Source organism: Perna viridis, chromosome 10 (assembly GCF_037379345.1).
Source record: "Perna viridis isolate PV_CMFRI_1.1 ecotype Kerala chromosome 10, ASM3737934v1, whole genome shotgun sequence".
NCBI lineage: Eukaryota > Metazoa > Mollusca > Bivalvia > Mytilida > Mytilidae > Perna > Perna viridis.
Genome location: NC_142454.1, coordinates 37,240,659 through 37,253,501, shown reverse-complemented (window position 1 = coordinate 37,253,501; position 12,843 = coordinate 37,240,659). Strand labels below are relative to the sequence as shown.

Sequence of the window (12,843 nt, the reverse complement as noted above, 5' to 3'; positions counted from 1 at the left end):
AAAAAAATACAGAAGTTTTTGGTTTTGTTTGAAATGTAGAAAAATTCTGATGAAACTTGTGTATTTACAGTATCAGTGAGTCCAGTCATGTTGGCCACGACGTGTGGTATGATGCCACCAAGTCCGTTACCGCAGGTGCCTGTTCCCTCGATTTTGTCAATGCAGCCGGTGACATTACCTGTTGATCAGGCTAATCCGTATCAACATTTTATTCCTAAAGATACTGTGGATGAATTAACTAATCCGCAAAATCAGACATAGATCCAGTTTATTATGGAAGTTTTATTGGTTGTGCCATTCCTGTTTGCAGGCAGCCAGAGTAAAAAGATTGGCTAAGTTTATATCGTCGTCCATAGCATTATGGACTGAAAATTTATCATGTGATGAATACCAGTTTGCATACCATGTAGCTGTTGTCATGGTTAATGCTTGTGTTATCTATTCTTAGATATTAGATACACCTGTTAGAGCAAACGAAAAAATTGTGCCTCCCTCAAGGGGAAAGGACTTCATTTACGTATAATATCGTACAGTGAGATGGAAACGAGACTACCGGTGCATTAGCTGCCAAAACTGTTGTTTACTTATCTTATAGTCAAGTGAGGAAGAAGGAAGGATATTAGTTTGATGATTGTTTGACAAGAAAAGAATGAGATATATCTTGATGTAACAGATGAAGATGAAAGATCAGTGTAATTCATGGATGAAGATGGAAGATCTTCTTTTATGTAATGTTGTAACTATGACTTGACTGTACAAATCTAAAATTAAGAATAGAATCAAATTTGAGCTGTGTTTTCAAAATTTGTGAAATAGAATTTCGTACATTTTGTATGTATTTTTGAATGATTTTTAAAATTTTTTACCACATTCATAAGTTTTTATTACCAGATTTTATTACCAAAACAGATATTCTCCATAATAGTGTTAGTTATCCTTTGATTGAATTCCAATTTCGGTTTAGTCATGCTTGAAGCTGCCATTAAAATTATCACTTTTTAAATTTGATCTCTTGAACTCTTAATGTACTCTACAGCTAGGGTGAATGTTTCCATTTGTACACATCTCCATTCTGGTTGAACATGGTAAACAGTTTTATTTATGACACAGTATATGGAAGGTTGTTCTGATAATTTGTTTTCAGTTATAGACTATTATGCTTGCCTCATAAACGACCATAAACAAAAGTTACAGAAGAATTTGTCCACCATAGAGTAGTGAAAAGGTAGTAACCACCATAGTCACAGTGTAGGTGGGTTTGTTGTGTTGCTGTACTAAAATTCATTCAATTGACAGGAATCTGTTCTATGATGGAGTATAACAAGTTATTCTCAGCATTCAAGATATATATCGAAGTCTGCCAGACTAATATAAAAAGAGAACTTTTTTTAAGAACTTGTAATAATTACTGCCATCTTGAAATTGGTTGACATGACTCTCAGAAGACACTTATATTATTGGAATTTTTTTCAAACTTAAAGAAAAAACTGTGTTGAAATTATTTAAAAATTTAATATTTTTTATGTAACTGATATACATATTGTGTTTTGTTGCTGCTAAATGCCTTATTATCTTTGGAAACTTACTGTGATAGAAGGTGGTAAGGAGTGTAGTCAACCGTTGGTTTCCGATGATGATGCCTTATGTACTTTTTTATTCCTTTGAATATTTTTGTTGTTTCTAAATGTGTAATCTACAAAGCATTCCCATCAATAAAATGCTCAACCTTTTTATGTAGACTATCAATGTTGTATCTAGTACTAAATTTATGTCAAGACATTCCTATTTATAGTTATAAACTTACTATCATTAAGACTTACAGTCAATTAAAAAAGTTTTGCAGTATTTGGATTTTTTTTAGCTAAATTTGAACTTGATATCTGTAAATATTGAAATATTTAAAATAAATATTTTAGCAAAATTTCCAAAATGCAAGATTTATTTCTATTGAAGTTACATCTTAAGGCCAACTGAAATGATATCTTGGTTCTCAGGCCTTACTTCTTTTTTTGAAGGGCATAATTGCATTTTATTCCCATTTAAGCAAATATAAACTTGAAGCTCCACAATCATCATCTTATCTGACTGTGAACACTAAAAAAACACTTTTTGGATAATGAGGAGAGGTAAAAAAAAATAAGACTCCCCTCCCACTTGTGCATTTTCACACAAAAATGCCAGAAAACTAAGAAATTACCTTTAAAAGTTAAATTTTTTTTTGCTATAACATTTAAACACATGTTGAATTTTCTTTTCTAAGGTAGTTGTTGTGTTCGAAATGTATTATTAGCATTATAATTATTTATTAATTTAGAAATTATATACACAAGCAATTGACTTTTTATGAGTGAATTTTTGACTGAGAGATTTGATTATGCTACTTAAATGCATTGGTTGCCTATACAGATATTAATTATTTACCCACAATGCAATTGTTGCTATGGAGATATATTATCTATGATTATAAACAAAACAATAGTTTTTTATAGTCTTCAAAACATAATAACAGTATTTGAATTTTTGTTTGTTTTTTTTTTTGTTTATATTTTATATGATATAATTAACGAAGGAACGTTTTTTTTTTTGTTTATATTTTATATGATATAATTAACGAAGGAACTTTCCTGCAAATATTGAAAATTGTGGTTACCGGTGCTGAATGCTGTTATATTTTAATTGAGTGTTAGAGGCGTATACTATTGTATTACCATTGGGAGTAATTAACATGAACCATTAGCTCAATATTTCATATAATTTTCCCGTTACAGTGGAATCTGTGTAAACTGAACCCTGCATTAATTGTTTTGTTTGGGTTAGGCTTTTGTTTCCCAACAAAGTTTAAAACTTTTTGAAACTGAATGAATGAATGAAATTTATTCTCATAAACTACACATAGTTACAGAGAAAATATATTCAAATTACAAGCAATAGATATATAAATAAGCACGTGTGTGAACAACATATTAAGTATATTATCTAGGAGGACTGACTTTCACATAAATCTACATAGTTTTTCTAATATAACATTATCTGTAGAAATAAAGAAACTGTTAAACTTAAAAGTATTTTGATTTTTCCATCAAAATTTCGGTAGAATTAATTTTCTTTCAGCTTGTAATGAGCTACAAGACAGTATATAATGATACTCTTCACCGATATCACCTGAGCCACAAAACTCATGGTTTGGATTTACTTTTTTTTTATTGTATTTTCTTCTTTTTATTTTCACTTGTTTATTGTTCTTCTGTACTGTTTTGACAACTGATTTTACTGATTTTGACTGGTAGCAATTTTATGCTGCCCATTTGTGTTGAAATATATTTGAAATAATGAACCGTAATGGAAGCAGGAGGATAAGTGCTATAAAATCTTGTTTAACCCGCCTTTCATTTTGAAATACCTGTATTGAATCAGGACCATTGCTGTAGTTTTCAATCTTTATGGTGTTTACCCTGATATTGTCATTTGTTGTACAGACTTTCCCTTTGATTACTGCAGGGGTGTTTACATATACGGATTTTCTGTATCTTCTATGAATTTTGACTAAAAATTTCACTCTATGGATTGTGAATATCTCAATAGCATCTTTATTAAAAACTTATTTCCAAAAGTTCAGGATTTTACGGATCATTTCCGTAGAATACTGTTAAATATATGGATTGTCATGAAGTAGTATCAACAGATCTGCTACTGCATAGATTTGATCGGTTCAGTGATTTTGTTGTTACCCGTCACTTGGCTGTAACTAACATAATTTCAGAAAGTGTCTGGTTAACACAGGTTTTTTTTTTTTTATCAGGGTTTAGTTTAGAGGGGTTTTACTGTATTTCGGAGACTTCTTTTATGTACATGTAACTTGCATCTTGGTTCAATTTATTCAATGGATTTATATAACCTGTAAATCCAATATTTATGACATGAATCATTATATCATTGAAATAGTCTTCATTGTTATTATAGTGCTAGTTTAACTAATCAAAGTTTTAATGTATCATGAACAATGAATATTTCATGTCCTATGAAAGTTGTGACGCAAATGATCCATTAATCTGTTATCCATTTACCATTTGTTCAGAAAGGCGGCTCCAGGCTATCATATGTCTTTTTTTGTCCAAAAAATGTTAGCTGAATATTCCAACAAGAAGGAGGGTCTCGGACATGGGAACCTTCCTTGGACATCCCAGGGGATGGGGGGGCCTTCAAGTATGCCCATTTAGGAAGAAAGTTCTGTATGACTAGAAGTTGCACTGTTACATGTAAATCTTACTGTTACATGTAAATCTTACTGTTAATTGTAAAATTAGCTTTTTAATGCATGTAGAAACTAATTTGTAGAAAAAGCTGTATAACTGTCTAGCTCTTTTATAGTACCTTAATCAATCTGTGCAACTAAAATTGCAATCGGTCATCAAACCGATCAATTAAACTAATGATCGTATCATGTGACCACGGAGCATTTAATATATTTTACAGATTCCAATTTTTTGTTTGTCACTTTACACATATTTTACATTATGCAATAGATTGAAATATCTAATAATTTTTTTTATTTTAAGTATGTTTTATTTTTTACAAAATACAATATGTGGATTCAATATCTTAAATTTAAGATAGATTAAATATGGTAGTATTTTTGATTCATTTCATTAGAAATTCTTAAATTTACATCATCCGTCATTTTACACAGCAAAACTACAATTTGATCAGTCACAGGTCATCGGTTATCGATCTATAAAAGGTTAATTAGTCAGCGGTCATCAACTCGTCAAAAAGTTGCATGGATTGGATCAGGGAATGTTTGTGTTGCTTATAAGGGCTAAATATTTTCACTCTTTGCCTTATGATTAAACAGATGGTAAATCTTCATGTCTTTGTCCAAATCGAAACTGACAGATAGTTATAAGTATTAATTATGTATATCCAGAACATGATGAAATCCAAGTGTTTTAGTGCTAATACTTTATGATTGTAAAATATTAAATAATTTTAATTGGATTTTATGTGGTTCTTGTATATGTTTTTTGATGTATTTTATTGTAGAGCATATTATGTGTTTTATTGTAGAACATATGTCAATCTTATGTACGCAGCCTGAAGTACCACATATGTATCATATATTGAAAGGTGAATAATGTACAATATCAACTCATGCTCTTAATTTCATCATCATAATAAACAAGCCTTGGTGAATTTGTTATGATTTTGAAATTAAATAAAGAGAGTTGATGTTATGCAATATTCAAATTCCTGTATGTCTTTATTATTCTACAGAATACCGGGTATTTGACCTTTTGACATTCAGCTTCTACCATGACAGTATTCCACAGTGATTGTTTGTCTATGGTCTCACAGGTTCTGACAGATCAATCTAAGAAACCCCTCAACTAGTCACAAAGGCATACTTTTGATATCACTTGTTCATATCAAATTGTCAGTTGTGTGATATTTCTCATTCAAAAAGTAGATAAAGTAACCAATATATTGAGAATCAAATGGTGATTCACATATGATAATCATATAGTGACCATTTGATTCTCATATGTAAGGATTTACTTCAAAACATATGTTTATCATATGATTATCAGGAAATAATCAGGGGCATAGCTGCCTATACGCAAATACGCAGTTGCGTACTTTCTGAAAAAGTAACAAAAATAAATACACACATTTTAAAGATGAAATAAAGGTTTTATGCAATGACTCACTTGGGGCCTTTAGTGACCCCCCCACCACAAGACCCCTCGCCGTAATTTTGCGTATAAATAAAACAGGCCTAGCTACACCCCTGATAATCTTGTGTAAAGTGGAATATATGATAATCACATCAGACTCAATTCATAGGTTGTACTAATGATTTTCATGTGTGGTACTTAAAAACATGTGGTGATCAGGCAAACATCTTGTGTAAACTGGAACATAAGTTGATCATATCTGGTATGTGCTGATCATATGATCTACATGTATTTACATGTATGATTATGGTGTGTGGTACATTATGGCTGTGTATTCACCTAATTTTGACTTGATATTTATTTGTTAAATTGTATGAAAAAAAAAACAGTAGAAGCTTTGTCAACCAAAATTTTGAAGCTGCATCTAGTCGGTAGTGTGTTCTGTACTTATTTTCTTCTTTTGTCTCTCACCTTTTAGTTGTTATACATTTTAAACTTTCGTTGTAATTCGTGTTGTGTTGTAAAAAATATACTGGATTAAAAATCTGATTGGGTTTTAACTGCACTGTGTAAGAATCTGGCAATGGGCGGCATTTCATTTTTTTTTCTTGGTGTTTTTTGCCCCATATATAAAATCTTTTTAGCTTTATCCTAAAGCATCTGTGACATAGATATTTTTACTGCTTATTTAGGGAAAAAGTTGGTGGGAGATTTTCATCCATTTTTCCATAATTCATTTCAACTAAATTAGACCTATCAATATCTCGAAAAGGTGAATTTTACAAACGATGGTTATATCTGGAAGTTATGAGATATAATATTTTGATAATGCAATAAGATCTTTGTGTTTTTTCCTTCATGTGTCACACAATATGCACATTTTGCCTGATTCTTAGACAGAGAAGTACTTAAAAAAAAAGAATGATGCCTTTACATATCTGTGTATTTGATTCACATTGACCAATGCACATTCAACCAATAGAATACATTGCATTCATCCTGTCGTGAGCACCTTTTTAGGCTTGTTTATTTTATAGTCTAAACATTACCTGTGTGAAAGCAACTTGATTTCTTTGATCAAAATGATATTTAAATATTTGAATATTACATGATTTCCCTAGTTTCAAATGAAAAGTAAAAAATATGATTAATAAGTGATAATTAAATATTGTACTCAGATCTCTATAGACACTTTGTAAATTACTTTGTAATCTTTTTCTCTACAGTGTTGTTAGTGTGCGTCTTACTTTGTCAAAACATTCCTTTCATGTTCATTATCCTTAGCCTGCTGTAAAATGTAATGTTCAATTTACAAAAACCTTACTTTAAAATATGCTGTTCAACATTTTGTAATTTTGGTACAGTTTTATGTTCTTATATGAGAAATGTCAGTTTTTCATGTGTACTTTTACATATTCTTTTTTGTACTTTTCAATTTTCAAGGTTTTCTTTTCCTCAAAAAAAATTTTACACTGCTATTTGACAAAGAAACACCAGTTTTTGTACATTTGCTGTTATAGGTCACGTTATCTTTGTTTTGATTATCTCCCTTAGACCTGAAACATATTTGAAAACCAGTGAACAGTACTATTTCCTACTGAGCATCATTTCTGGTTTACTTTCTTTGGAAAAATATATGTTATCGCTATTTTGTTTAAAATCCCTTTCATCTTGCTATATAATAATTTTCAATCTCACACTAGTTGAGTGAGAATGAAAGTTATCGCCAGTTTCTATGTCCCTGTGTGACATACAAGCAACAGCGTATGAATATTTGACGGCTCAAATAACTGACCAATCGGAGAGCGGTTCAGAGGAAGGTCAGTGTTTATGTTTCTTTATGTCATGTATTATTTTTATAAACAAACAGAAATTACTTTCTTTGTTCTTTTAACTAATAAAATATAAAAATATTAAGAAAAAAAAATTGAACTGTCTGGTTTTCTGTAATTTTAATATATTAATTAATATCTGGTGTCTCATAAAAAAAGATCATTTCAGATATAAACATCTGTATATATTTGTCATAAAGTATTGTATATTTTGGACTGTCTTCAGCATTACTGTGATGAAACCATTTAAAACTTGACATCAGAAAACTTCACTATTTTAAAAAAATCAATTTTGATATTCTTAATCATTTTGAACATAATAGTAAATCATACCCAAAGTGTATGTCACCCTGTTGTCTTTTAAAGATACGTACACGTATGTATGTTTGTCTATGTGATTCAAAATATATTTTAGATTGCTGTGTGTTGCTACATGGCCCTGAGGTTATCAAATGTCTTGGCTGATGAAATATTCTTATAATTTATAATTAAAAGAGCATAAAAAAACACTGTTTAGACTTGTTTTTTGTTTTAAGTACAGGATTAGTTCTGGAAGGAAACTATTTAGCATGCTCTAAATGGTAAATTATAGATTTATTCAAGGTGGTTCCATTGTATTAGATTTAACTTCTTTTTGACACCTCCCAGAAACCATTAGGTTCTAGATAGTTCTCTTTTCTTTTACATAGTTACCAATTAAAAAGAAAAAGTATATATCTAGTGCTTTTTGCTACTGGTTCTCTTCTTTACATGTATGATGTTATTTATTTATTTATAGGATTTTTAACATACTTAGGGGATTTAGAGTTGTTTGTGTTTTGAAAATTGTGCCTTTCATAATATGTGATACAAGCATGTTCTTAATCTAGTGGGAGTATACAAGCTGAGTGGTAGGTAGGATCATTTAAGAATCTTAGCAGCTTTTTTTCCAGTACTTCCTGTTAATGTAGGTGAAAAAAAAAAGTTTTTTTTTCAGAATATTTAAAAAAATTACTCTGTGTAAAATTTTATTTTGTGAATTTCTAGCCATATTGATTTGGTTGTTATCTGGTCTTACCAGGTCTTTTATCCTCTCATGAAACTCTTTGGTGAAAGGGTGTATAAAGAAGCCAAAATACAATCTATGGAAGGAAAAGGAAAGAAAGTAAAATGAGTGATATTGTCCATCCTATCATGTACCAGATTGATTCAATATTTTTTTTATCATTTTGATTTCAATATGGCTCATTTAACCTAAGAGCTGTTCATGAAATAGTCCCTCCAAGTCAATAATTTGCTAAGACAATATCCCTTAAAATAATTAAATCTTTGAAACTTTGTGTGCTTGATTTGTTTGTATTTCAACATTTTTTCAATTTTTTCTGTTGTTAATATATTCACTATCAGTGGAGGTTCCAGAAGGGAGAGGGGTCAAAATTAATATTGGTTAATTTTTATTCAGAAAATGAACAAAATTATCTATATTTCCCACTGAAATTGGGGGTACCAACCCCCAGTCACCCCTATTGTTCACCCACTGAACAAATATGGTACCTATACTTGTTTTTAATTATGTCCCTGTATTAATCCCCAAATTTATTCATTACCATGTTGCGACATTGTTGACTATTTAACAATCATTGTACTAGATTATAATATTTGTTATAAATGATATATACCAGAGTTTTATAAAGAGACATTCTTTTTAGATGTTTGTTATTTGTAATCTTGTTCAAGTGCAATCAAGTCGTTGTTACATGTATATATTAGAGAGTAAATTACATGCATAAATTGATATTTTACTGTATTTATTGACACATGCATTTGTATATATGACATTTGTATATAAAAAAATCTTTATGTGATGACAACGAAAATTGTGGCATTCTGACAAATAAATGTCTACTCTATCTATTGCTAATTTCCTAACTGCCCAGTATGCCAAAATGGCGTGTGGGTACAGTGATAGATTGAATCAGGATCCAGGTTGGCAGAGGTTCTTGGCGTTGTAACCCCCCCTTAGTAAGAAAATATGGGGAATGGTGCAATAGCCTAGAACTTCCACCGTTTTATATATTTCTGTATTGAAAATCCTCCATTTAAAAAGTTTCTGGATCTGCCTGTTGATAGATCAGGTACAGTACTTCTGTCATCTGTAAAAGGCAAGATCATCAATTTATTTCTAAGTATTTTATTGATGATAAGGACATTCTTGGCCATGTTTCTCTTCTCAGCATAAGGTAACTGAAGTTAATTCAATTTGACTTCCTGTAATTGATTGCTCAGAATAGTAAAATTCAAAGTTCGTTAATTTATTATTGTTATATTTTATATGCTAAAAACGGAATGAACTGTTTAAAAGTTCTAAAGAAAATCTCTTCAGCTTTTAAACATTTGATTTTTCAATCCAATACAGTTGATAATACTATTTCTCAACTAAATGACAGATCAAAAATTTAAATCAAACGCAGTTTATTTGTCATGGAAAATGTTAAATACATGTATAAATGCCTTTTTTTAGGTATAGATAAGGCAATACTTTTAAAATCACTCAAAATCAAAATAAATCATTGATGATTAAATTAGCACTACTATAGATAACATATTTTTTCATTTTACTAGATAAAGTTGTGCACGTTTTTCGAACCGTATTGCAGGGCAATTGCTCATTAGAGTTGTTGCCCTTATAGGCTAGAAATGGATTTTTCAGGCAGTTCTTATTTATTTGCGATCGTGGCATGACACTGTCGTCTTTGTCTTATTACATTCTTTTGATTTCCGCTAAAATCTTGGTGTCCATCATTATACCCTTTCATCTTGTTTGAAGAGGACAAGTTTAAACGAAAGTATATATAACTTCTTCTGATATTTTTATTAACACAAAGTACGTGACTGGATCAAACTTCTGACATAACAGATGCAAGAGTTTTCTCACTAACTCAAATAATCAAACCACATTTTAATGCAATGATTATTGCACACAATTGTTTTTGTATTGATGTAAAATATGTGGCCGCACGATGTTAATTATTGAACCTGTTGTGAAGGTTTTTTTTAAATAAAACCATGTACCAAATAAGAAAAAAAAATGATTTCCATAAGCCTTTATTTTATAAGTTTTCATTTGATTTAATACTCTTTATCTATGTGACACAAATCTGAAGATGTAAGTAGGTCACTAATCTGAAACTTGACTGAACTTGTGTTACTAGTTTTAAGTGACACATTAATTGTAATCCATAGCCAAACAAATAATGATTTTCTCTATGACCGACGTGAACTAACTGCGTTTAAGCTGTTCAAAATCTTTTTATATTGAATTATGAAATATCGACATCTGCACGCTGTAGTGTCTGCTACTAAAAAGACCAGCATTTTCGATGTTTAACAGTACGCATTTGAGTCACTAACATATACTAAAAAGTGGTACACGCAGTACGAAGATCCACAACATTATTTCACATGACGGTAATTACATGTTAACTCCCTTTATACTAAGTATACGCCATAACGTGGATCGTTATGGTGTATTTATCTGCACCATGAAAACTGATTTATTCAACTGGGCATAGTTTTCCTTTCGTCGTTTGTCTACCCTGGACTTGACTTTTTATGAGCAACTTGGCGGTGTTTTTAAAAAAGCAGAGGATGCTTACCCTACCGGTTCACCTGGTCCATGATCCCAGTTTTAAGTGTAGTCCGAGTTTGCTCATTTGCGTTTGTTAATTTGTATGTATGATTTTAGTTACTTAACGTTCTTTGTTGTATATGTCTGTTTTCCATGTCTGGTCGTTGTCCCTGGATTACATTCTTTTGATTACTGCTATAACCTTGGTTCCATTGATTACTCTTTCAATTCAACTGTTAAGAACCCGATGAAATGCATGAATGTAATTGTAGATAAATAATTCTCATCTGTTGAAATTGCACAAAAATAAGATGACACTCTTGATGTCATTGAAATCATTAGCAATTTTTGAAGATGTGTGGTCAGAAATACAGAGGTGTCATAAAAAGAGACCTATTGCTAAGTTAAAGAAACTGGAGTTAAATCAGTGTAAATGTAAATGTAATCAAAGACAACTAAAACTCCAAAGTCAAATTAAAGAAAATTTGGTCAATGAATCGGACAGAAGGAGCTTATTTAAGAAATTTCCTAACATTGGAATAACACAAATAGAGAGGAAAGGTCAAGAATTCTGAGAGACTCTACAAGAATCGTATTGTATGGGGCCACGAATAATACAGAAGTAGAAATATTCCATTACAGCAATCTACACTATATATGAAATGTAAAATCTGGGAGAAATACAATTAACAGAAAAAAGGCCTTTCCTAACAGAAGTAAGGTCTCGAGGAGGACACAATTTCAAAAGCAATTGACACATAGACAACAGTTAGATTTAGGTGAAACAACTGCATCAGTCTATCTATTTGATCAAAGAATGTAGAAAATTATACAGAATACAAAGAGAACACTTTATTCTCTAAGCAATTCAGAAATGGTTGATTCCATTAATATAATGGACTAATATAGCAAGTGCATGAACTATTTTGTATGACTAACAATTCACAATTAACTTTACGAACGAAAATAACTTTCTTAAACACCCTTGTACATATGGCAGAAATATATGTTTTAACTTCGAGTGACGTTTAGGAAAACTGACACAAAGAAGACAGAGATGTTTGCATAACATTAAATAGTCAAGCCTGGGGCTATAATTCGCAACATTGGGAACACAAATAACAGGTTAACGAAGACATTAATAAGAAATCATATGAACATTCTCTGATGTGATCGAAAGTATACTTTAGTATTCAATACAAATCTTTATAGCAAAAGAAAGAACTTACAAGAAAACGTGCATAAAGATAATCTTGCATAGGAGATATCAAAATTGTATGCTTGATACAATTAGAAATAAAATTAAATTGAATTTAGTGCAATAAAAAGAGGTATCCAGTCAAAATACATAGAATTATTATATGAAGTGTAAGAAACTAGATCCCTGACAAATATGATCAAAAACATCAATTTCTATATAGAAAAGAAATATTCACGATCACCTTTCCTAATGATGTATACTGGTCAAGGGGTGGATCTCACCAGCAAGTATTTCTCGCCAACCAATTTTTCGTTCTGGAAACAATTTCATGCTCAAGAATTTAGTAAAAAGAAACATCTAACGGATTGCTGCTAATTTGCTCTCTGGAATGAGCTATCATACAAAGATTTTCATTTAGTAATACAATTTTGATAAGCCGATTGGCGAGAATTGATTTTTGTCTAGAAAACGGCGAGATCTACTCTCTGACCAGTAAAGAATAATAACTAAATTGACTTTAAAAAAGTTATT

General features: G+C 30.7%; 1 protein-coding gene across 2 annotated transcripts in view; it reads left to right on the top strand.

Annotated features, from left to right (window-relative positions):
• LOC148605654 (circadian locomoter output cycles protein kaput-like) overlaps positions 1–9,394 on the top strand; it is a 56,133-nt gene extending 46,739 nt beyond the window's left edge. For both annotated transcript variants that reach the window (XM_088548358.1, XM_088548357.1), the window contains one exon: positions 71–9,394. In XM_088548358.1, the coding sequence (XP_088404484.1) occupies positions 71–261 (191 nt within the window). In that variant the 3' untranslated portion in view covers positions 262–9,394. The remainder of the gene's footprint in view (positions 1–70) is intronic.
• Positions 9,395–12,843: the final 3,449 nt, after the last annotated feature.